General features: G+C 37.5%; 1 protein-coding gene across 2 annotated transcripts in view; it reads right to left on the bottom strand.

The window, feature by feature from the left end:
• LOC131162053 (uncharacterized) overlaps window positions 1-25,164 on the bottom strand; it is a 48,056-nt gene that overhangs the window by 8,228 nt on the left and 14,664 nt on the right. For both annotated transcript variants that reach the window (XM_058118178.1, XM_058118187.1), the window contains 2 exons: window positions 22,866-22,922; window positions 22,699-22,781 (listed from right to left, as the gene is read on the bottom strand). In XM_058118178.1, the coding sequence (XP_057974161.1) occupies window positions 22,699-22,781; window positions 22,866-22,922 (140 nt within the window). The remainder of the gene's footprint in view (window positions 1-22,698; window positions 22,782-22,865; window positions 22,923-25,164) is intronic.

The raw sequence follows: 25,164 nt of genomic DNA, 5'->3' as shown, positions 1-25,164 counted from the left end.
ACCTCAACAAAATGGTGTGGCAGAAAGGATGAACCGAACTCTGGCTGAGAGAGTTCGGTGTCTCAGGTTGAATGCAGGGCTAGCAAAGAACTTTTGGGTCGAGATAGTGAGTATGACGTGTTTCTTGGTTAATTGATTACCAAGGGCATCACTAGAGGGGAAAGTTGCAAAGGAGGTATGGACAAGTAATGCGGTAGACTACTTCGGTTTGAGAGTATTTGGTTGTCCAACATATGTGCACATTTCTAGTGAGGAGAGATCGAAGCTTGATGCAAAGTCTAGACGCTGCATTTTTCTAGGGTATTAGGAAAGTGTGAAAGGGTTCAAGTTGTGGGATCCAATGACAAACAAGGTGGTAATCAGTAGAGATGTGGTTTTTGATGAGAAAGTCATGGTGAAGCGTACTCAATAAGAAGATGAAAAGAAACAAAAGCCAGAAAACTGGAGCAAAGATGAGCATGTTGTGCAGGTGGAGTTAAAGACCCAGGAAATGATGACTGTGTCCAAAATGTAGGGAGTTCTAACTCGGAAAACCAGCAAGTTGACAGTGTTCCTATACGCAAATCCAAACGCACTATCAAGCCACCGCCCAGGTATGAATTTGATGATCTGGTGTCTTATGCTTTCATTATCAGTTGCAAGGATCCAACTACTTTTCAAGAGGCAATGCACAGCCAAGAGAAAAGTAGATGGATGGGTGCTACAGTGGAGGAAATGGAGTCATTGCATAAAAACCAGACTTGGGATTTGGTGGAACTTCCAGATGGGAAGAGAGTGATAGGTGTATATGAAAAAGGAAGCTATATCAGAAAATGAAGGGGAGAAGTTAAAGGCACGGTTAGTAGCAAAGGGATACTCAAAGAACAAAGGAGTTGATTATGATGAAATCTTCTCACCTGTAGTCAGGCACACTTCCATCAAGGTAGTTTTGGGATTAGTGACACACTATGATATGCATTTGGAGCAAATGGAAGTAAAGACTATATTTCTCCATGGTGATTTGGAGGAGCAAATTTATATGGCACAACCAAAAGGATTCAATCAACTCGAATAGGAACATTTGGTTTGCAAACTAAAGAAGTCTCTTTACGGGTTGAAATAGTCTCCGAGGCAATGGTACAAACGTTTTGACTCCTATATGATCTGGATAGGCTACAGGAGGTGTGAGTATGATTGTTGCGTGTATGTAAAGAATCTTAATGATGATTCTCTTATTTTTCTGTTACTTTATGTTGATGACATGCTAATTGTTGTAAAGGATACGACTGAGGTAAATCAGTTGAAGACTCTGTTGAATAAAGAGTTTAACATGAAAGATCTTGGTGCAGCCAAGAAGATACTTGGCATGGAGATTCACCGGACAGAACTGCGAAGGGATTATGGTTATCTCAAGGCGGTTATGTAGAGAAGGTGTTGGAGAGATTTAGCATAGCTAATGCAAAACCAGTAAATACACCGTTAGCGAATCACTTCAACTTGTCTACAACTCAATGCCTAAGGACGAATGATGATATCCGGGGACATGTCAAAGGTCCCCTATGCTAGTGTTGTGGGGTATTTAATGTATGTTATCGTATGTACAAGATCGAACCTAGCACATGCAGTCAGTGTGGTAAGTAAGCTTCTTTCAAATCTGGGTAGACAGCATTAGGATGCCGTCAAATGGATTTTTAGATACTTGCGAGATACTTCTCACTATAGCATCAAGGCAAGCAACAGAGTGATCCTCCAGTTATGGGATTTGTTGATGCAGATTATGTAAGGGATCTTGATGACAAGAGGTCTACAACAGGGTATGTGTTTACCCTTTCGGGAGGACCTATTTGTTGGAGGTCCATGGTACAATCTCTGGTGGCATTATCAACAACTGAGTTGGAGTATATGGCAGTCGCCGAAGCTGCTAAGGAAGCATTGTGGCTTATAGGTTTAGTCAAGGAGTTGGGTATACAGTAAGGTGGAGTTCAGCTACATTGTGACAATCAAAGTGTCATCTATTTGGTGAAAAATCAAGCGTATCATGCGAGAACTAAAAATATAGGTGTGAGGTTCCACAGGATCCGAGAGTTGATTGCTTCAGGTGAACTTGTACTTGAGAAAGTTCACACTTCTAAGAATGCAGCAAATATCTTGACAAAGTCAGTTACCAAGGATAAGTTCAAGCATTGCTTTGACTTGCTGAATGTCTCTAGTTGCTAGACAAGAGGTGGTCCCAACCTATTGTCCCATGGTGGAGTAGCAGGTTTATGTTTTCAGTTTTCTCCTAAAGGGCGTATATTCACCAAGGTGGAGATTGTTGTGATATGTGGCCCATATAGTGAGTGAAATACATACACAAAGAGAAAACATGGTGAAAACAGAATGCTGGTGTCTGCAAAGGAAACTGTCAACGGTTATCCTGTTACCGTCGATGGTTTGGTCCAATTTCAGAGATGTTTTGGTCTCAGTATTAAAAAAACGGTATGACAGAAACCATCGACGGTTTGGCTTAGCTTCTAGCACAGGTTTTTTTCAAATTTTGAATTAGGACATTAGGTTGGTTGGAGTTTGGAGAGAAAGCCTCCGGGAACTTTATATATACGTTGTATATGTTGTATCTATGATGTTGTTCATGTCTTTGACACAAGATAGTAAGAAAACACTGTCGATTGCTCTCGTGGATGTATGCATTGCCAAACCACGTAATTCCTTGAGTCTTTGTTATTGCTTTCATTATAATGTGCGTGATTGTTGTTTCTTTATATTTCACCATTGAGTGCTGCATTGTAAGATTGAATTATTCCGTTGTGCATTCATTTTTCACAACACCACACAATAGTTACTCAAAGTAAGATCCATGCACATTTTCACAAACCTCCCACACTTTCTCCAATATATGTATCTCCCATCTTCAACAATCCACTTCCATCTCCAATTCCCATCCCAATTTCTTCAATATATGCACCTCCACAACCTCCTTCATCTCTTGATAAGCTGATGAGGAGAGGGAAGATAAAAACATCAATATCCTTTCTTCAGTACAAGAATAGTCCAAAATACACCGAGGAAGTATTTTGATTCTATAGTATTGTAAAGGATTAATGATTGATGGGAAAAAATACCATGAGAATGGCATCATCCTAGTGTAACTTTGGAGCAGATATTTGAAACATAATGGATAGAGTGAAGCGTATATTGACTTCAGCTATCCATTTGTTGAGTAGAAACACAAGAAGAAAAATAATACTAATATAACCTAAAAGAGACCTCGACATTAAAACTCAGCATTAAATTATGTAAGACCAAAAAATGAAAAGACATCAAGGGATCAATGGAAAGGAGGCAACATCCATTAATTAAAGCAAGGGGTTAGGACACCAATCTTTACTCCTTAGTAACATATCAATAGCCAAAGTGTAACTATTGCGATCCATTAGTAGGGAAATCAATAAGGAGGTATCCCAAATGTCAATAAAAAGGACCCCCTAAGAAAGGTAAGGCATCTCATATCATCTCATTCTCACCCATTCTCATACCATTGAAATAATTCAATCCTCCCACATTCTCAAACTTAGGCATCGGAGTGATCCACTAGAGTATACCCCAAGTTCTCCAAGCCTCTTTTTCTTGATTCTCATGTGGTTGAGGTCGTGGTTGATCCGATTAACCCCGTCAAGTTTTGGCTGCAACAGTTGGCTTTGTCTGTGGGAAAATTGGAAGAGTTGAACAAATAACTATCATGACCACCTCTTATAATTCTGATTCCTATCATCCTTTTGGAGATCACTCACCTTTATCAATCAATCAATGCAAGTTGATGTCTCTTCATGAAACAAATGAGACCAATGGAGCAATTTCTAATCTTTTAGAAATGGATGGAATAAATATTTGGAGTGCTTCTACAACTAAGAAGGATTATTCAGAACAGATCCAAGAATGCTTCCTGTTGGAGTATGTGGCTCATATTGAGTGGAACACATGCACAGGGAAAGTGTGCTGAGGAAAAATAAGGAAGTTGGGTTGCAGGAAGAAACAGTCGACGGTTACATCGACAATTTAGCCTCGGGTGGAAACCGTCGACGTTTTGTCTAAAACTGTCGACGATTTTGTTCGACGCTGTTTTTTAATTTTGAATTGGTAAGATTAGCAGGTTGGGGATTCGGAGGCAAAACCTCCGGAGATAGATACAGGGGTATTTAGGAAACTTCCTAATCCCTTTGTACATATAGGGTTAGCATATATACAATGTTGTAACCCTAGTTTTATGATGATAGTGAAAATTAGCCACCGCTTGCTCCTGTGGACGAAGGCATATTGCCGAACCACGTTAATTCTTGTGTCATTGTTGTTATTTGCTTTCCTTATTATCTATGTGTGATTGTGTTTTTGTATTGTTCATCGTTGGTTGCTGCATTGCACAATCCGAATGGTCTTTAGCTGCGCATTGATTTTTGCACTACAAATTGGTATCAGAGCTATTGGTTATAATGGCTAGGATTTCTTCTGCGGAGTTCAACATTGTCAAGTTCGATGGATCGGGAAATTTTGGACTTTGCCAGAGGAGGGTTAGGGACTTGTTAGTGTAACGGGGTATGGTGAAGGCATTATACAGAAGGCAATCGAAAGGCATGAATGACATGAGTTGAAAAGAATTGGAAGCAAAGGCTGTGCCGACTATCAGGCTTTCTTTGGCTAATGACATGATGTATCACATCATGGATGTTGAATCGCCGGTAGCAGTTTGGCTAAAATTGGAGAGTCGGTATATGTCCAAATCATTAACGAACAAGTTGTATCTTAAGCAGAAATTGTATGGGCTTAAGATGTCAGAGGGTTCGGATTTGAATCAACACATCAATGTATTCAATTAGATCATCAGTGATCTGAAGCGGGTTGATGTGAAGTTCGAAGAAGAAAACAAGGCGTTGATGCTGCTGAATTCCCTACCTACATCTCCTACGTAATGAAAACTTGGTTACGACTCTGATATGGGGAAAAGAAATCCTGAAATTGAAGGATATCACGAGTGCTCTTTTGGGTTTTCATCAGAGAAAGAAAGCCATTGATGAGAATTCACAAGGTGAAGGGCTTGTGATAAAGGGTAACCAGGATTGTGGGAGAAGCAAGTTCCGTAGCAGACCGAGTAACAATAAGGCTCGGTTTAATTCCAGGAAAATGAATGACGTACGGTGTGTTAAGTGTGGGAAAAAGGGACACATAAAACTAGATTTTCCAGAGAGGAAGAAGAGGATACAGAAAATAAAGAGAGCTCATCAAAATCGGCGAATGTAGTGGAAGAAGGAGACTCAGAGAGCGGTGATGGTGATATGCTTTCGGTTTCATCTGGTTCAGATCATCTCACGAATTCTTGGATCGTAGATTCGGCATGCTTCTATCACATGACACCAAACAAAGATTGGTTCACCACTTACAAGTTGGTAAACTCTGGTTATGTTCAGATGGGAAATAATGCTTCATGCAAAATTGTCGGAATAGGGAATATTAGGATCAAAATGTTTGATGGTGTTGTGAGAACGTTATGTGATGTTAGGCATATACCGGAGTTAAGAAAGAATTTGATTTCATTGGGCACTTTAGATTGTAATGGGTTTAGTTACAAGTCTGCAAGTGGGGTAATGAAGGTGACTAAGGGTGTTCTGACCATGATGAAGGGGCAGAAATTACCAAAGAATATCTATACACTGCTAGGTACCACAGTTTTAAGCAGAGCTATAGCTGCAGAGTCTGAGTCAGACAACACTTTTTTATGGCATATGCAATTAGGACATATGGGTGAGCGTGGGATGATGGAGGTTTATAAAAGAAATCTTTTGAAGGGAGTCAAAAGCTGAATTTCTGCAGGAATTGTGTGTTTAGGAAATAGAATAGGGGGTGCAGTTCATGATAGCGACACACAAGACGTAGGGAATTCTTGACTACATTCATTCAGATGTTTGGAGGCCGGTAAGGGTAGCATTATGAGGAGGACATACGTACTTCGTGAGTTTTATTGATATATACTCACAGAAAGTCTGGGTGTACTTCATATGGCACAAGTTAGAGATGTTTGTCAAGTTCAAATTGTGAAAAGTTAAAGTGGAAAACCAAGCCGGGAGGAAGATCAAATGCCTCTAGTTAGACAATGGAATTGAGTACACTCATTCAAGGTTCAAGGAGTTGTGCGAGCAGCATGGCATTAGGAGACATTTCACAATAGGCAAGACACCACAATAGAATGGTGTGGAGGAAAGGACGAACCGAACTATAGCTAAAAAGACTCGTGTCTCAGATTGAATGCAGGGCTTGCAAAGAACTTTTGGGCGAAGGCAATAAATATGGCGTGTTTCTTGATTAACATATCACCAAGGCAGCACTAGATGGGAAAGTTGCAGAGGAGGTGTGGATAGGCAACGTGGTAGACTAATCTGGGTTGAGAATGTTTGGATATCCAGCCTATGTGCACGTTTCTAGTGAGGAGAAATTGAAGCTTGATGCAAAGGCTAGACAGTGCATCTTTCTAGGGTATTAGAAAGGGGTGAAAGGGTTCAAGTTGTGAGATCCAAAGGCAAACAAGGTAGTGATTAGTAAAGATATGGTTTTCGATGAGAAAGCCATGTTGCAGCATACTCAGGAAGAAGAAGAGAAACAAGCGCTAGAAAACTGCAGCAGCAATGAGCATGTGGTGCATGTGGAGTTACATACTCAAGGTGGAGATGAAAATGTTTGGAATGCAGGGAGTTCTAGATCAGGTGACTAGCAGCATCACAGTATTGCTAAAGACAGGCCCAAACGTACTATCAAGCCACCCTCAAGTATGGATTTGATGATGTGGTTTCTTATGCACTCATTACTAGTAGTGGGGATCCTATTACTTTTCAAGAGGCAATGCACAACCAAGAGAAAAATAGATGGATGGGTGCAATGGTGGAAGAGATGGAGTCTTTGCATAAGAACCAGACGTGGGAGTTAGTGGAGCTTCTAGAGGGGAAGAGAGTGATAGGTTGCAAATGGGTGTATAGGAAGAAAGAAGCAGTATCAGAAAAAGAAAGAGAAAAGTTCAAGGCTCGATTAGTAGCAAAGGGTTACTCACAAAGGAAAGGACTTGATTATGATAAGATCTTCTCCCCTATGGTCAGACACACTTCCATCAAGGCAATGTTGGGATGGGTGGCGCGTTTCGACATGCATTTGGAGCAGACGAACGTAAAGACAGCGTTTCTCCATGGTGATTTGGAGGAGCTGATTTACATGGTACAACCAAAAGGGTTCAGTTAGCTTGGACATGAGCACTTGGTCTGTAAATTAAGGAAATCATTGTACGGGCTGAAGCAAACTCTGACGTAGTGGTACAAGCGGTTTAACTCCTATATGATCCGGATTGGCTACAGGAGATGTGAGTATGATTGCTGCGTGTATTTGAAGAGTCTAGATGATGGTTCACTTTTTTTTCTATTGCTTTATGTGGATGACATGTTGATTGTGCGAGTATGACTGAGGTCAACAATTTGAAAACCTTGTTGAGCAGAGAATTTAACATGAAAGACTTGGGTGCGACCAAAAAGATTCTTGGGATGGAGATTTGCAAGGACAAAACTTCAGGGAGATTGTGGTTATCTCAAGGTAGCTATGTTGAGAAGGTGTTGGAGAGGTTTAGCATGGACAATGCAAAACCGATAAGTACACCATTGGCAAATCATTTTAGGTTGTCTACCGCTCAGTGCCCAAAGACAAATGATGATGTTCGTGATATGTCAAAGGTCTCATATGCCAATGCAGTGGGGTTCTTGATGTATGCTATGGTTTGTACAAGACCGGATCTAGCACAAGTTGTTAGTGTGGTGAGCAAGTTTTTTCAAATCTGGGTCAACGGCATTGGGATGCAGTCAAGTGGATTTTCAGATACTTGAAGAGTACTACGGACTATGGCATCATGTTCAACAAACAACAGGGTGATCCTTCAGTGGTGGGATATGCGGATGCAAACTATGCAGGGGACTTATATGATAGTAGGTCTGCCACAGGGTACGTATTCACCCTTGTGGGAGGACCTATTTGTTGGAGGTCCATGGAACAGTCACTTGTTGCACCATCTACTACTGAATCGGAGAATATGGCAGTGGTTGAGGCTGCTAAGGAAGCGTTATGGCTTACAGGATTGGTCAATGAGTTAGGTATTCGGCGAGGTAGAGTTCAGCTGCATTGTGATACTCAGAGTGTCATATATTTGGTGAAGAACTACATGTATCATGCGAGGACCAAGCACATAGATGCGTGGTTTCACAAAATCAGGGAGTTGGTTGCTTCTGGTGAACTACTGCTTGAGAAAGTTCACACTTCTAAGAATCAAAACATATGCTGACAAAGGCTGTTACTACGGACAAGTTTAAGCATTGCTTGAACTTGATCAACGTCTCCAATTGCTAGATGGGAGGCGTCCCAGCCTACTGTCCCAAGTGGAGCTATGGGTTATGCTTTCATATTTCTCCTAAGGGGTGAATATTCGCCAAAGTGGAGATTATTGGGGTATGTGGCTCATATTGAGTGGAACACATGCACAAGGAAAGCATACTAAGGAAAAATAAGGAAGTTGGGCTGCAGGAAGAAACAATCGATGGTTTAGCCTCGGGAGGAAACCATCGACGTTTTGTCTAAAACTGTCAATGATTTTAGCCTCAGTAAGAAACCGTCGACGGCTTACTAAAACCGTCGACAGTTTTGTTCGGCGCTGTTTTTGAATTTTGAATTAAGAAGATCGGTAGGCTGGGGAATCAGAGGCAAAACCTTCAGGGATTGATATAGGGGTATCTAGGGTACTTCCTAATCCCTTTGTATGTATAGGGTTAGCATATATACAATGTTGTAATCCGGTTTTATGATGATAGTGAAAATCAACCACCACTTGCTCCTGTGGACGTAGGCACATTGTCGAACCACGTTAATTCTTGTGTCATTGTTTATTGGCTTTCCTTATTATCTGTGTGGGATTGTGTTTCCGTATTGTTCATCGTGTCACCGCATTGCACGATCCGAACGGTTTTCCATTACGCATTGATTTTTGCACAACACTTCCTTTGGATATGTCACCAAAAGGTAAATCACCAATGCATCAAGAATCGACTTTGAAGATTTTAGGTCCAATAAGGGAGAACCATGGTCTTGAGGATGCCAATAGCGTTGACATTGATGAACAATGTTTATAAGCATTTGAGTATAGATTAAAAAAAAATTATCAGCTCAAAAAAATGGTGGAGGTTTGCGATCAATCTATATTAGATTAACTCAATATAACTTTATTATAATATTACGAGATATTCTTCTTCTGTTAATATTTGAATGTAGACAAGTACGAGCTTACAAATACCGTAAGATTGATTCAACAAGCTAGCTAGGCCCACTTGCTGAAAAAAGCCCAAATGATAAACACTACTCATAAAGCATGAAAAATTCCAAATGACGAGCACTGCACATGGGGCATGAAATGCCATTTGATGAGCACAGCTCATGAGGCAACAAGAAGAGCGCACAGCTCACCAAAATATGGCCCATCTGATGAGCACTGCTTATGAGGCCCGAAGACGCCCACTTGATGATCACAAGTTATGAGGCAATAAGAAGAGAGCACAACTCACCAAAACATAGCCCATCTGATCCAAAAATGTCTATATGATGAACATCGCTCATGAGGTAACAAGAGACTGGCACGGCATGGTAAAAAAATTGGCCCATGTGAGCAGTATTGCTCATAAGACCCAAAAATGTCCATCTGATGAGCACCGATCATGAGGTAGCAAGAGAGGACACTACATAATAAAAAATTGGCCCATCTAATGAGCACAACTCATGAGGTCTAAAAATATCCATTCAAAGAGCACCGCTAATGAGGCAGCAAGAGACAGGAACTGCTCAGCAAAAACTTGGCCCACAAAATGAGAACCACTCATAAGGCAACAAGAGTTGCGCACTACTCAGTAAAATTGGCTCATATAATGAGCACCACTCATGAGGCCTAAAAAGGCCCATATGATGAGCACTACTCATAAGACAACAAGATACGGGCATGGCTCGAAAAAAATTGACCCATCTGATGAGCATCGCTCATGAGGCCCAAAAATGCCCATTTGGTAAGTATCGCTCATGAGGTGACAAGAAACGGACACTACTTGACAAATTATAGGCCTATCTAATGAGTACCGCTTATGAGGCGACAAAAAAGGGCACTGCTTGACAAAATGTTGGCCCATCTGATAAGCACCGCTCATGAGGCCCAAAAATGCCTATCTGATCGCTCCTCATCTTGTGATAATAAAAGGACTTGTAGTAAATGCAATATACTCTTGAGCCAAAGGTAACTCTAAGACTCAAGAGTAAGGGGGCAATTGATATAACCTAAAAGAGACCTCAACATTAAAACTTGACATTAAATTATGTAAAACCAAAAAATAAAAAGACATAAAGGATCAATGGAAAGGAGGTAATGTCCATTAATTAAAGCAAGGGGTAAGCACACCAATCTTTACTCCTTAGTAACATATCAATAGCCAAAGTGTAACTCCAGCAATCCATTAGTAGGGAAATCAATAAGGAGGTATCTCAAATGCCTACAAAAAACCACCCCCCCTAAGGGAGGTAAGGCATCTCATATCATCTTATTCTCACATGTTCTCTTACTGTTGCAATAATTCAATCCTTCCATACTCTCTAACTTAGGCATCGAAGTTATCCCCTGAAGTACACACCAAGTCCTCCAAGCCTCTTTTTCTTGATTCTTAGCAGGTGGTCAAGGTCGTGGTCAATCCAATTAACCCAATTTTTGGCTGCGATAGATTCATTCCTTGATCTTTTATAAAATTACAAAAAGGGGCAAAAAAACATTCCAAGCCATTATCAGATAACAAAGCATGACTTTTAACAGCAAATTGAGTCGGAGTTTTAGTATAGAAAGAATTAGAAATAGTAAACTCACAATAACTTTCATTAGAAACACCCATGCCATTCTTGAATAATCATTGATAAAAGTAACAAAATTCGCTGCAAATGTGATGCATATTAGTCTAATACATTAGAATGAACTGAATGAAATGAACAATTAACTCTATAAGAACCCTAGGAACATAGGACACTATGGTGTTTAATGTTTACCCAATTGACACTCTTCACATTCTAGGATAGACTCTGATTTCAATGATGGAATAGGCATCTTCTCAACTTTTCCAAAGATGGATGACCAAAGAACATTAGTACAACTCCGTTAGAAAGGAGTGTATTTGGCTGAAATTTGACAAGCAAAACCAACAAAATCATAATCCAAGTGGTACAGGCCACCAGACTCCCACTCTCCACCAACCAACTTTTTTGTATTGAGATCCTAAACTACATGAGGGGGGACAAAAAAGATGATACCTCAATTGTACAACTAACATAACTTATTAATAGAAAAAAGATTAAATAAGAATTTTGGAACAATTATAACAGACAATAAGGAGAAATTTGTAGACTAAGGGCAATACCAATACTAGAAAGGAGAGATGTTGTACCAACAACAAGGGCTACCCACCTACCCATGAGAAGGATGGTACAGATTGGACTTCCAAAAACAGGATAAAGGATCTAGTCATGTGATGGATGCCCCCATGCAGGACCATCATTAGTTCACTTGGAAATAGCAATAGATGAAGATGGAGCCTGCAATAATCAAGTGTACTCATCTCTGCAAACATTCACTTGGTTGACACAATTAGAAAAAGCAATTATAAAATCCTAGAGATTCTATTTGTGACTTACATGGGCATAGTTTGTACACATGATTTCTGGGACCATGGTTTTAAATATTGGTGGCGGGTAGTGTAGCATAACGCTAACAGCTGTAGCAAGAAGCAAGAACGACGAAGGATGGATGTTACATAACAGGAAGCAGGTGTAACGGTCATGAATATTTTTCAAGCATGTACAATCATATGTATATTGGTAACGTTAGATTACCACTTTACCTAAAAGCTATTAGGTTGTGGGCTAGCAATGTATATCAACCTTTAAGAGTCCCCAACACGTGCAGCCTGATAAAGTGTGAAAAGGTGAACAAACAATAAATAACAGCCATTACAGGAAATACAATAATTTTTAAACACGACACAACAAACATAGGCAACAAGATCAGAACCCAAGACCTCCTAGCAACTTGGCTCTGATATCATGTTAGATTACCTCTTTACCTAAAAGCTATTAGGTTGTGGGCCAACAATGGATATCAAGCTTTTACATGTTTTTTGGCTCTTACCTCTTCTCAAAAGAGTTTTGGTGCATTTTGGAACCTTTTTTCTAATAGAAAAAGAAGGTTTCATTAATGAGAAAAGGAATCAAAAAGGAAAATAGCACATCTCCAAAAAAATTCTTGAACAAACTAGAGAGAAAAAATTAAAAACAACAAAGGAAAAATAAATATCAAGCCAGCATATTCCTCCAATCTCACTAGCAATCCAGAAAGATAATCCCCTAAAAACCCCAAAACCAACACAACAAAAAGAGGCCATATAACGAATCTCTTCCCCAACCAGCAGCCAATTCAACTTTTTCCCCGAGAAGACCCAAGCATTACGCTCCAACCATAACCCTGAAAAAACTAAAAAGATAACAGCATTTCCACAATGCTGCCCTATCCTTCCTCCTTCCAAACCTGCAAATGAAGTAGCTAACAAGTCCTCTGTCAAAATAGGACAAACGCAACTCTCACCCAAAACACCAAATAACTTGTTCCAAATCCTACAAAAGAAATAGCAATGCAAAAACATGCAAGAAGCTGTCTTGGAGATCTTATAAAAAAGCACACAAATGTCTGGGAAAGAGCCTTCAAAGGTCTCCTGATCTGCAACAAGTTATTGGTATTGAGTTTATTAAGCACAATCAACCCAATAAAAACCTTAATTTTGGGGAGTACTTTGGCCTTCCAATAACAAAATAGACAAGAAACAAAGAATTGGAATAGGTCAAGAATTCAAAGAATAATTACAAAAATGCATCCCCAAATGATCCAAAGACCAAGAACCAACTTCCCTACCTAAAGAAAGATGTCAATTATTCAACAAGGGAAAAATGGAAGACAGCTCCACCAACTCCCTGGCATTCTGACATTAAGAGATCAGTTAGTGTATTGACCGTGGTCCACAATATGCGTGAGCTTATTTGGCTAAAAAACATGTTGGAAGAAATTGGTTTTCCACATTCTCAACCTAAGGAATTGATGTGTAATAATCAAGTTGATATTCATATTTCGCCCAACCATGGTCTTAAATCTCCACGAAATTGTCGAAATTTTTGTCAAATTTCAGCTTTCCATCACCCTCAAAATCGAAATGGTAGTTGATTTCTGTCTTGCAAATTTTCATCATAATTTTAAGAAACATCTAAAATTTATCTCAAAATTATAGTGAAACTTGTCAAAATTTTTAGGAAACTTCCTTGGACTTGAAATGTCAAACGAGATTTAAATGCAATGTGAAATTTCTCTCTAAATTTATCTTATATTTTAATTGAAACAAAATATTATTACAATGAATTTTGAAATCATATGAAAAATAAAACTTACAACAACATTTTATTGATCATTCATGTCTAAGTTATCTTTAATTGTATAATAAATAATATTTAATTCATTTATGAATTTCATTTATATTAACCAAATATGTTTAATACACATATTATATTACAATTATTCCACCTCATACACAACATATATGTATTTAATTTATAATATACTAGTCCTAAAACTAACATTATTATGTCTATTAACCATTTGTAAAGTTTCATTAAAGAATTTCATGCTTTACTACCAGTTTCCATCATTTTTTTCATATTGAAATCGAAATTAACATTGAAATTAAAATGCCCATTGAAATTTCTGTCTTTTTGAGCTTTGAAATTTTAGCAGAAATCGAAATTTAAGACCTTGCTTCCAACCCAATTTTCGATAAGCAGATTGAACACATTGAAGTTGATTGTCACTTCGTTCAAGGGAAACTTGTGTAGAAGCACATCACAACTCATGTAAAGCTTGAATTCCAACTTGCTGATTTATTCACTAAAGCCTTGGGAGGTGTTCAGGTTAAATCCATTCATAACAAGCTAGGAGCATTGATATCTATGCTCCAACTTAACAGGGAGTGTTAATAGTTCCTGTACTTATTTAATGTTGCTGCTGTGTGTAATTACTGTGTTAGTAAGCATGAGTTATTGCGTGAGTGCGTACATTAGTAAGGTTAATAATAAATAGAGTGACAGCCCTATCACTGTGATTAGATCTTCGAGTTTACCCAAAAATTCACACTAATTTTTCAGTTGTTAAGCAACCATTCAGCCTCAAAAGCTTTAGCAGTTAGAAAATAAAATGTGTCATAAAATTGGAGCCCCATTACATGTGGAGAGGCAAACAATTCACAAAACAAATTGAGGCAATGATGGGCTAATTGCTATTGCTAAGGCTACGATGTAACCTCTCCATGACAATTCCGAATCTTATTTTTATGTGATCATAATTTTATCATTCCTTTTGAATATACATCATTGAGTTTAATGCATTCAATTATCTGGCCATGAAATAAACGAAAGACAGGAATGTGTCAACGTAATTTGTGCGGCTTTTATGTGAAATATTATTAATCTTAATGTACTCAAATTCTTTTAAATTCGCATAGACATATCGCGGGTTATCGTATTTTGGGTAATTCTAATTCTACTCAAGAGAGGGTCTTAGATAAGTTAGAATATTTCGCCGTCAAATAGGATGATAATTGATTGATTGCATGATTAGGCTTTGGGATTGGATTGGTTAGGTGAGTCGGATGCCTTAGTGTTTTCTTCTTGGGTGAAATCTTCTTCTTTTTAAGTATTTAGTTGATTTAATTTTATTTGTTTTTATTTTATTTTTCAGATTCAAAATCCACCACTTTTATTGCTTTTCAAATAATTTAGAATTTGAACAATTTCAATAGTTAATAGGTAGATAGTCCTCGTGGGTTTGACATCCTTCTTTATCACTGTATTACTTGTTACGATTTCGAGCACTTGCGAATTTTCACAAGAAGTTTTTGTCCAATTTAATAGAGTAGCAAGTTGAGATTGGTTACTCACAAACACACTCAAAGGTTTCAACGTAAACCTAAGCATGCTCTTGAATTAATCTAAAAACTTGTTAAATGTTTAGACTATTCCTTGAATCAATTTCTTTATGCAATCCATGAGCCAATCATTGTGAGAAATCAACCTATTCTATTTGTTTAACTTTTATTTTCTCTTTTTCTTTTTGCTCGAGGACTAGCAAATCATAAGTTTGGGGGTATTTTGATGTGTTTAATTTCTATACAAGTTTTTTCATACTTTCACTCTTATTTTTATGCTAGTTTGTGTTTAATTTTATTATTTATTAGAGTTTTGGTTTATTTTGATTATTTTTATTTAGGAATAAATAAATTAAAGGAGTCATGGGATAAGGAAGAAACTTTCCTTTTCAAATTCAAATTCCCTTCATCAAGAGTCCTTTTCAAACTCAAAATTCCTCCCCCAAATTTCCTAAAACACCCTTCAGTATTTGGAGCATAACTTTTGCTAGAGAATTCCAAAAAGGGAGATCTTGGTATCTACGGAAAGTTAAGAAAAAATCCCACAACTTTCGTGTTGAAGATTTTGAAGATGGGAAAAACTCGATAAATAAAATCGCACATCAAAGCGGCAGCAGAAAAGGAGGGGATTGGGATGATCTTTTTTTGGGGAGATAAGAGGGGAGGACAACCAGAGCTTTATAAAAGGAGGGGATTTGAAGCTGGGAAAAAGGAGGAAGATTTTCTTCACCATTAGAGAGGAATTCGAAGCTTGGAAAAAGAAGAAGAGAGAGGCTGAATTGGAGTTGTTGACGATTGAGATTCTCGATCTACATACAGTTTCCTTTTTAATTCTTTCATCTTCTCTTTGTACACTTTTCATTATGAATTCTAGAATTATTATGGTTTTTTTTTATTCTATTATGAGCTAATTTCTATTGCTAAGGCTATGATGTAACCTCTCCATGACAATTCCAAATCTTATTTCTATGTGATCATAATTTTATCATTCCTTTTGAGTATACATCATTGAGTTTAATGCTTTCAATTATCTGGCCAATAGTTGAGTGATTTGTTGTGCATGTTAATTCGAGAGATGATGCATGTAGTTTAGCTTCATATGATGTATGCCATGAATTGAACGAAAGACAAGAAAGTGCCAACGTGATTTGTGTGGATTTTATATGAAATACTATTAATCTTAATGTACTCAAATGCTTTTAAATTCGCATAGATGTATCGCGGGTTATCGTATTTTGAGTAATTCTAATTCTACTCGAGAGAGGGTTTTAGATAAGTTAGAATACTTTGTCGTCAAATAGGATGATAATTGATTGATTGCATGATTAGGATTTGGGATTGGATTGGTTAGGTGAGTCGGATGCCTTAGTGTTTTCTTATTGGGTGAAATCTTCTTCTTTTTAAGTATTTAGTTGATTTAATTTTATTTGTTTTTATTTTATTTTTCAGATTCAAAATCCACCACTTTTCTTGATTTTCAAATGATTTAGAATTAGAACAAATTCAATAGTTAATAGGTAAATAGTCCTCGTGGGTTCAACATCCTTCTTTATCACTATATTACTTGTTACGATCTCGTGCACTTGCGAATTTCCACAACAGTGAGGTTAGAACCGAATAAGACTTCTAGAGATTCAATATCACGTTAAGCTACATCTTGATCCCAAAAATAGCTTAGGTTGCATATTTTGAAAGCCCCATTCCCTAGCCTCTTCCTTGGAGCCACATCCTTTGCAGGGCCAAGGTTCTTGGGAAGATTCAAACCTTTGTCTGAACTACGATCCTGGAAGGCTTAACACATGCAATTTGCTTCAAAGAAGAAGGCCCTCAGTCCCGACATGTGTATTTTGTGTCATGAATGCAATGAAACTAATGCTCATCTCTTTGTGCATTGCAGGGTGGCAACATAGCTTTGGATTACTCTGTTTTCTTACACAAGGGAAGAGTGAGTGGTAGCAGGGAATATGGGAGAGCTTAGGGGCTTTTGGAAAAAATATAAATGGTAGAGTTCTTCGGACTGCAGCAGTTTTCGCCTTTTGGTGGACCTTATGGCTTGAGAAGAAGGCTAGGATTTTTAAAGGTTTTATGGAAAAAAGTGGTCTTCCTCACTTCCTTTTAGGTGCATTCTCTTGGGGTTTTTTGGGATTTATTGCTTTTGGTTCTCAGAAGGGATTGGAAGGCAGCACTTTTGTAACATAAATACCTATATTTTTTCCTGTTCTTTGGATCTTTGGTGAGGAGTCCTTGTCCTCCAAGACTTATACTCTGCTTTTTGGATATTAATAAATTGTCTTCTCTTATAAATAGGCATCCTAGTGTACAAAGCTCTGACATATGTAGGGTCCATAGGAAGAGAGTAACCACCATGGGTCTACAGTATGCAGCCTTACCTTGCATTTTTGTAAGAAGTTGTTTCCATGCCTCGAACCCACGACCTCCAAGTCACACGGTGACAACTTTACCATTGCGCCTAGGCTCCCCTTCAAATTGTCTTCTCTTATCCAAATAAAAAAAAAAAAAGCTTACAGTTGTTGGGGATTGGACCATGAGCAACCTCATATACACTAATAAGGAAAAATAATACCTATAGAAATAAGTTTGGCCAAAGGAGATGAAAGGTCTCCTTGCATAAAGGTGTAACCTACCTAATCAAGGGAGGAAAGTGAAAAAAGGTGTAACTTAAACCTCTAATAGATACATAAAACCCCCTATTGCTGGGGGCATATAACCTTAACAGGCATTTAACCCCTTGGGTCATTGGAAAGCCTACAAAAGGAACATACAAGAACGTAATACATGCTTCATATTCTATACTAAAATTACATAGCCTATATGATCCAGCCCAATACGGACTTGACACATTGGAGAAGGCTCCTAGAAGCACTAGGCATCTCCCAAGCTCTCTTCTTCTTGATTGCAGATGATTGTAACATACTAGGCATGGAGATCAGGTCCAATTTTAGACATCAACACAAAAATTAAGGGTGTACTTGGTTTAGCACAATTTGGTCTTAACCAATATAGAGAGTCAAACTGAAGAAATCAGTTTTCAAGTACAAGAAATTGTTACCGAACCAAAAACAACAATTTGACACACAGTAAACCAAACACAGCCACCGTGGCTTTTACAATTTGGAGATGGTAATGTACAATATTGATTATCAAGGTAAAATGAGGAAGCAAGGCAAGATTACAGCCAAATTGCTTCCAATACAAATTCTAGAGAGTAAGCTTATGGGATTTAAGGACCAGAGTAATACTACTTATGGTATGACTATTGCCCGCAAAGAACGTTGGCACTTACCCTACAATATATTTCTATCTTGCAAATGCTATCATATATCAACTGTACATACTCTGAGATGCTCATAAAAACACATCACTAGAGAGCATGCATTTTTTCATGCTTGGTTTTCAATGGTTACAATCCATTGATTTTGCATCAAAAAGAAGAAGAAAGAGATGTGAAATGGGACTGGTTTTTTTTTTTTTTTTTGGATAAAGAGAAGTTACAATCTAAGGGGACAAGAAGTCCACCCACAAAAATAAAAAACAGAACTAAAACAAAATATATATATATATATATATAAAATATAAAACAAACAAAACGTACTATTAACCAAGAAAACCCCTTTTCAATCACTCTCTGCCGTAATTCATTGAGCACTTAAATTTGCCAGCTCCCTCTAACCCTTCTTCACTTTGTACTTACCCCTATCAAAGCGCACTTCAATCTCTAGCATCACACATCTTTAATCCCATTTATCCATTATATCTTGAACTTCTAAATCCTCCCTAGAAATCACCTCCACTAGTGTACGTAAAAGTACGTCCTTGCACTTCAATTTATTGTCCAACCCATTGTTTTCAAAAATAGAAACACCCTCCAATCCTTCCAGCGGGGCTAGATAAACATACGATAAATCCATGCAAACATCACTAGAGTTTGAAACATATTCATATTTTTCTCAAATTTTATCCAACAGTAAACCCCCCAATCACAATCAAACTCACTAATGTCATCACTATCCTTATCTGAAAGACCTCCCCATTTCTTAGCCTCCTTTACTTTGCTAATTCCATCACTTGCTATATCCTTCATTTTAAGCAAGTGCATCTTCCACAATAAACTCTCCTTCAAAATCTATCCTTAAAATCTTTAGGACCTTTGTTGTTTCAGATTTAAAACCTGAAACATCAGGTTTCCTACCCAAACCAGCTTATTTTTTATTATTCTTGGAGACTCAAGCCTCTAATACCTCTGCAAAACCAGAATCAACAACCAATCTGATACTTTCATTATAACCATCATTTTCACCACAAACTGTTTTCGAAACCTCAAGCCTCTAATCCCTCTGCAAAACCAGAATCAACAACCAATCTGATACTTTCATTATAACCATCATTTTCACCACAAACTGTTTTCGAAACCAAGCTATAATCATCCTGATTATGCGCTGAATGTTGATCCATTCTATGCTTGTCTTGGAGAACTGGAGAAAGGGTTCAGATTTCATTAGCAGATGACTGCTGTGAATTTTGGCTGGGATATTTAACCTGCTGTCATAGGGTTGAAATGTAAATGAATTTATCATCCGTGTAACGAATCTTAAATGATATGACTATTACTGGTCTTTTATACTTTAAACTCCTAGTGTAAGTATTTAATTGGGTATGAGTTCCAGCAAATATGACCCTTGAAATATCCATATGCCTACTGGATTTTCTAATCAGACTGAAAGCACTGCCACTGATGGTTAGCATAGAGATCTCATCAGCATTCAGCCTAGAGACAGCAAGTTGAACATTTGAGCTTGCCAGCAAAAGGCACGATCAAAAGAAGTAAGTAGAATCTAGTTGAAGAAGAATAAATATTTTCCAGAGAATGCAACACCAAGGCTAAAACTATCCCATTTCTGAACTGTTGCATCTGAACAAGGATCAAAAACATCAATTCCATCTGATTTGCAGCAACTGCTATTGTCATATTGCCTATATTGTGAAAATGCAATTTTCTCTTTTAAAAATTCAAGTGCAGAAAAATACCAAGGAGGCCTAGCCCTAAAAGGGCCACTGAATAAGGTAGCAAAGCTTAAGCCTTAAAGATAACGTTACAAAGTACAAGAGTATGAAAGCCAAATAGGCCCACATGAAGAAACTTGAACAAATGGTCAGGTACAAAGAGGCAAATTGGCCTACCAAAGAAACTTGACAAAATAGTCAAGCCCGGCAAGCCAAACAAGCTCACTTGGCAGAATGGCCAAGTAGAAATGGTAGATGAGCTATGCTCGTAATTGACAGATGAGCTATGCTCATAAATGGAAAATGATCTTTCTAAATATGATAGATAAGTGTTTCTCATAATTAACAAATGAGCTATGCTCATAAATGATAGATTAGCAATACCCATAATTAATAAATGAGCTCTGCTCACAAATGGCAGATGAAATATGCTCATAGTTGACAAATGAGCTATTTTCCTAAATGACAGATGAGCTTTGATCATAAAATGACAATTGATCATTGCTCACAAATGACAGATGAAATATGCTCATAATTGACGACTGAGCTATGCTCATAAAATGATAGATCACTTATGCTCATAATTAACAAATGAGTCATGCTCATAAATCGATAGATGAATGTTTCTCATAATTGACACATGACCTATGCTCGTACATGACTGATAAACTCTTCTCATACTTAGATAGATGAGCTCCACTTATAGAATTTATAGATAGGATTTACTTATCTCAAAAAGATGAGATTTGATCATAAAAATTGTATGGCTGCTTAGATCAGATTGAATGGCAAATTATATTCAACCATAGTAAAAGAGACCTCAATCATAAAAATTGTATGGCTGCTTAGGTCAGATTGAATGGCAAATTATATTCAACCATAGTAAAAGAGACCTCAACTCAGAATTGCAAAGCAAAGCCTGCTTGTCTCATCACCCACGGCCTATTCTAGTTCAAACTGCTAGCTTGGTAACAGTTTAGGCATTTTGAATTTTTTATTTTTCGTGCAGACTGATAATTGTTCAATTCAATATAGGATGAAATTAATGATTAAAAAATACTCATAAACCTGAAAATAATTTCAAAGCTCAAAAATGGGGGGCATCTAATGAGGAAAAATAAAAATTTGTAGAAATAATTTTGGCCAAAGGAGATGAAAGGTCACCTTCCATAAAGGTGTAACCCACCTAATTAAGGGAGGAAAGTGAAACAATGCAACTTAAACCTCTAATAAAGACATATTACCCCCTACTAGAGGGGCATTTAACCTTAATGGGGCATTTAAACCCTTGGGCCTTGCGAGAGCCTATAAAAAGGAATGTACCAGGAGAAGGTAAGACATGCTTCATTTTCTAAACTACAATAACCTAGCCTAAATGATCTGGCTTGATATTGATTTTAGCGTCAGAGAAGGCCCTGGAAGGCCACTAGGGGTCTCCAAGCTCTCTTTTCTTTCTTGACCATATATGATCATCACAGACCATGAGCGCAAGTATCAGGTTCAATTTTTTATGTCAACACCCACTATGCATGATATTCCTTCGAAAAGAACTCTTCTAGCATCCTCCTCAAATTGAAATCTGCGCCAAGAGAATTAGGAAGCATAATGACCTCTGTTGAATAACCATCCACATTCTTCACAAATCTCACCCCACTTAGCAGCACGATTTTAAGTCCTTCAATATACAGAATTCCTGGCACAGCTTAAACCATACAAAAATTCTTCAACATACAAGGAAACCTCGAAATTAAATTTACATAGTTCAAATCCCCTCCCTTCTTAACCCATCTCAAAGTTCTGAAGTCTGCACATCAAACTTATTCATCATTACAAGAAATACTTTGATCAATTGTAAAATCACACCATCCAAGAAAACACGGAAGACCTTCCAAGATTCAACAGCTTTAGAGTAACAGAATACTATATTTTTTCTTCCTAGAAACCATACAGCCATGGTACAGATAAAAGTTTGCAAAGCATAATTTATGGTTCTCATTTTGATCCTTATAGGCTCAAAAACAATGGTAAATAATCAGTCTATCACATAGCCTAAAAATAATTCCAACTAGATAAAGGTTGATACCTTGGACCCACTAACTGTTTAACACTTTTAACATACTGCAATTAAATAAACAAGGTTAATTTGTTGCCAACTAATCACAGACTCAGATAGCTTTCAATAAATAAACATGACAAGTTAGGCATGTATGCTATAGCATTGTGTAGATCAAAAAACGTATACGCTTCCCTATATTAGAGCATCAATTTTCTAATTATAGAGAACATTTTCATACTGTTTTAAACAAAATATACAATTCAATAACTCAAGATGCCTCACAAATGAACCAAAGGAAATTTGTGTGTGACCAAAACACATCGACACCTTAAGACTAGATACGAACAAGTCTCAAGTAATAATAGGGGCAGAAAAACAAGCCAGGGGAATACATAAGCACTAGCAAAAGAAAATTTTCACCTGTTAAGTAATTAAAAAAGGTGTCTCCACATGCGGGTGAGGGGGAGGGGGTGGTGGAGTGGAGGGGAGGGGAGAGGGTGGGGAAGGCAATGTCAGTTATAAAGAAGAAAGCTTTACACTGCAATCTTTCCAATCATGGACTGCTTCCAGGATTCCGTGTTTACTGCCAAAAATGGATACAGTCCAATGCAATATATGACCTATCAAACCGGAAAGAAGTGTCAAATGATATTCTCGTAGATCAGAAGCACAAGCTAAGCATCATGATATAAAGTGGCGACCACCTGACCAAAATGTTTAAACATTTCGATGGATACATATGATCCAATAGAGTGCCCAACCTGCAGACATAGCAGAAGTCAACTACTAAGAATTTCTTACAGAGACCAGAAATAAATTTCCCACAGTTTTGTAAAGCAGTGCTAAGATTATGCGAATCATGCAGAAGATTCATACACATTTCCTAGTCAGAAAAAACAATAAGACTGATCAATACAACAGCATCAAATGTATTTCAGGGGGAAAAACAGCGACAATAGGATGGAAGTTCTATTTACAACAACAATAACAATATCGAGATCTAAGAAGTTTTATGTTCACTGTCAACTACCCAATACAACCTGTTGGCCTTACAAGGCTTAAAATCTTATTTTGATGATAACAAATCAGAGGAACTTAACATATTTGGTTAAGTGATGATATTTCAGGACTCAATTATGTGAATACAAGGTCAAGTGCTCACAAGAATCATTGAAAGTTTATACTCCAAAGAAAGATGATCAAATGAAGCTTAAAGAATATCAAGGCATGAATTCAAAGAGATCCAAAGATAGCTCAAGCAACACCAACATGGGTAAAGTGTATATGGGAACTTAAAGCATAACTCAAGCTCAAGTCAAAAGGGACATGAAGCAAAATACCATGAAAGGCTTGAAGAATAGAGTTTTAGGCTTTAAGACCAATATTGTAAGTACTTCATGTTTAAATATCTCATGAAATATTTTGAAGCTCTTTAAGGTTAATTATGGACTTAGAGACCTTATTTCAAACCCCAAAAAATGTTTTATAAGTAATCAAAACAAGATAGCAAAAAGAACTTTTGAAAACAAAACTAAAAAACCAAAATACGGTCTGCCCAGACAACTGAGGTGTACGTCCAAGAGGCTGAAGAGTTGCCTCAAAAGACTGAAGTTTAACTTCAATCTACTGAAGAATAAGTTCAGTCTTCTGAAGATTTTCCTGTTGAAACACAAAAGAGACAGTACACCCACAGAAGACTGAACCCTTTAGTTCAATCGTCTGACCCTGTATCCAGTTCAAATTTTTCAATGTTTTAAAGTACTTCAGAAGACTGAACCCGACACTTCAGTCTACTGAACACTGTTAACGGCTAATTTTTTAAAATTTTTTAAAATTCAAATAAAGGTTTCTTGTGCCCCAAATTTTATGAAAACTTGGGAAATACTCCAAGTAATCTTGGGCAACACGAAATTACTTTTAGAAGCCTATAAATACATGGTTTTAGCAAATTAAACTCACCAAGAAATTGAAAATCTGTTTCAAAGCTAAAAGCCATCTTGCTCTCTCAAAAACTCTTTTGCTCAACTCTTGCTAAACTGAATTGCTGAGAGAATACTGAAGTGCTGAAACATCCTACACTGAGTTCTATTGCTGATTCTCATCTAGAGAAGAAAATTGGCCAATTCATTCTTGAGCTTCAATCTATTTCAATTTGATATTTGAATATTAAAGTATATTCGTGATTTTAAATTGTACTAATCAGCTCTGTTGTGAGAGTGTATTTGTACACCATATTGTTTCTTGTTTCTTGTAGTTCTTTGGACGATTCCAGGTTGTTAGATCGTTAGACCGTGCATGGGGTATCGCTTGGAGAGGCGTTGCTCTAGCCTATTAAAGGAGTAACTAAGCATGGGGTATTGCTTGTAACGGTTTGCTCTGCGCGGAAAGAAGTGTTCTAGTGGAAACCTTAGGTGGTATTGGCCTAAGGCGAGGACGTAGGTTGGGGATAAGCCGAACCTCATAAAAATCTCGGTGTCTCTCTTTCCCTTCTCTTTATTTTCAGCACATATATATATATTGTGTGTGTATGCAAAGTGCAGGTTGCTGAGATTAAAAACTGAGATTAAAGAAGACTCTTAATATAAAAAAGTACATTTTGATTAAACTTTTGCAGAAACCCAAAAGGGAGTACGTTGTTTAATCGTTTACGGAATCTTAATTAAGAGAGTGCAAACAAATTTCATTCAATACAGAGCTTACATATATTCACAGGACTACAAAAGCTGAAACTTGTCAAAGAGCTAAATACCATATCTTAATTGGGTATTTTGTGATTGATTACTTTAGTTGTTGATTGGTTGGTTGATTGTTTAAGTTTTGTTTACTTGTGGTGTGTTAAGTATTGGTTTGTGGATTGATTAAGTAATTAAGTTTTTTCTGTGTGTTTAATAAATTAACAAGAAAGTAAGAATTCATAAAAAGAACTAAAATTTTTTAATAACCCAATTCACCCCCCCTCTTGGGACAACTCCTTAACTTTCACAACCCTCCTTTGTCAGTGCT

This window comes from Malania oleifera, chromosome 1 (genome assembly GCF_029873635.1).
Source record: "Malania oleifera isolate guangnan ecotype guangnan chromosome 1, ASM2987363v1, whole genome shotgun sequence".
NCBI classification, from domain to species: Eukaryota; Viridiplantae; Streptophyta; class Magnoliopsida; order Santalales; family Ximeniaceae; genus Malania; species Malania oleifera.
The sequence above is the reverse complement of the archived record's forward strand: the minus strand, read 5'-3'. Positions and strand labels throughout refer to the sequence as shown.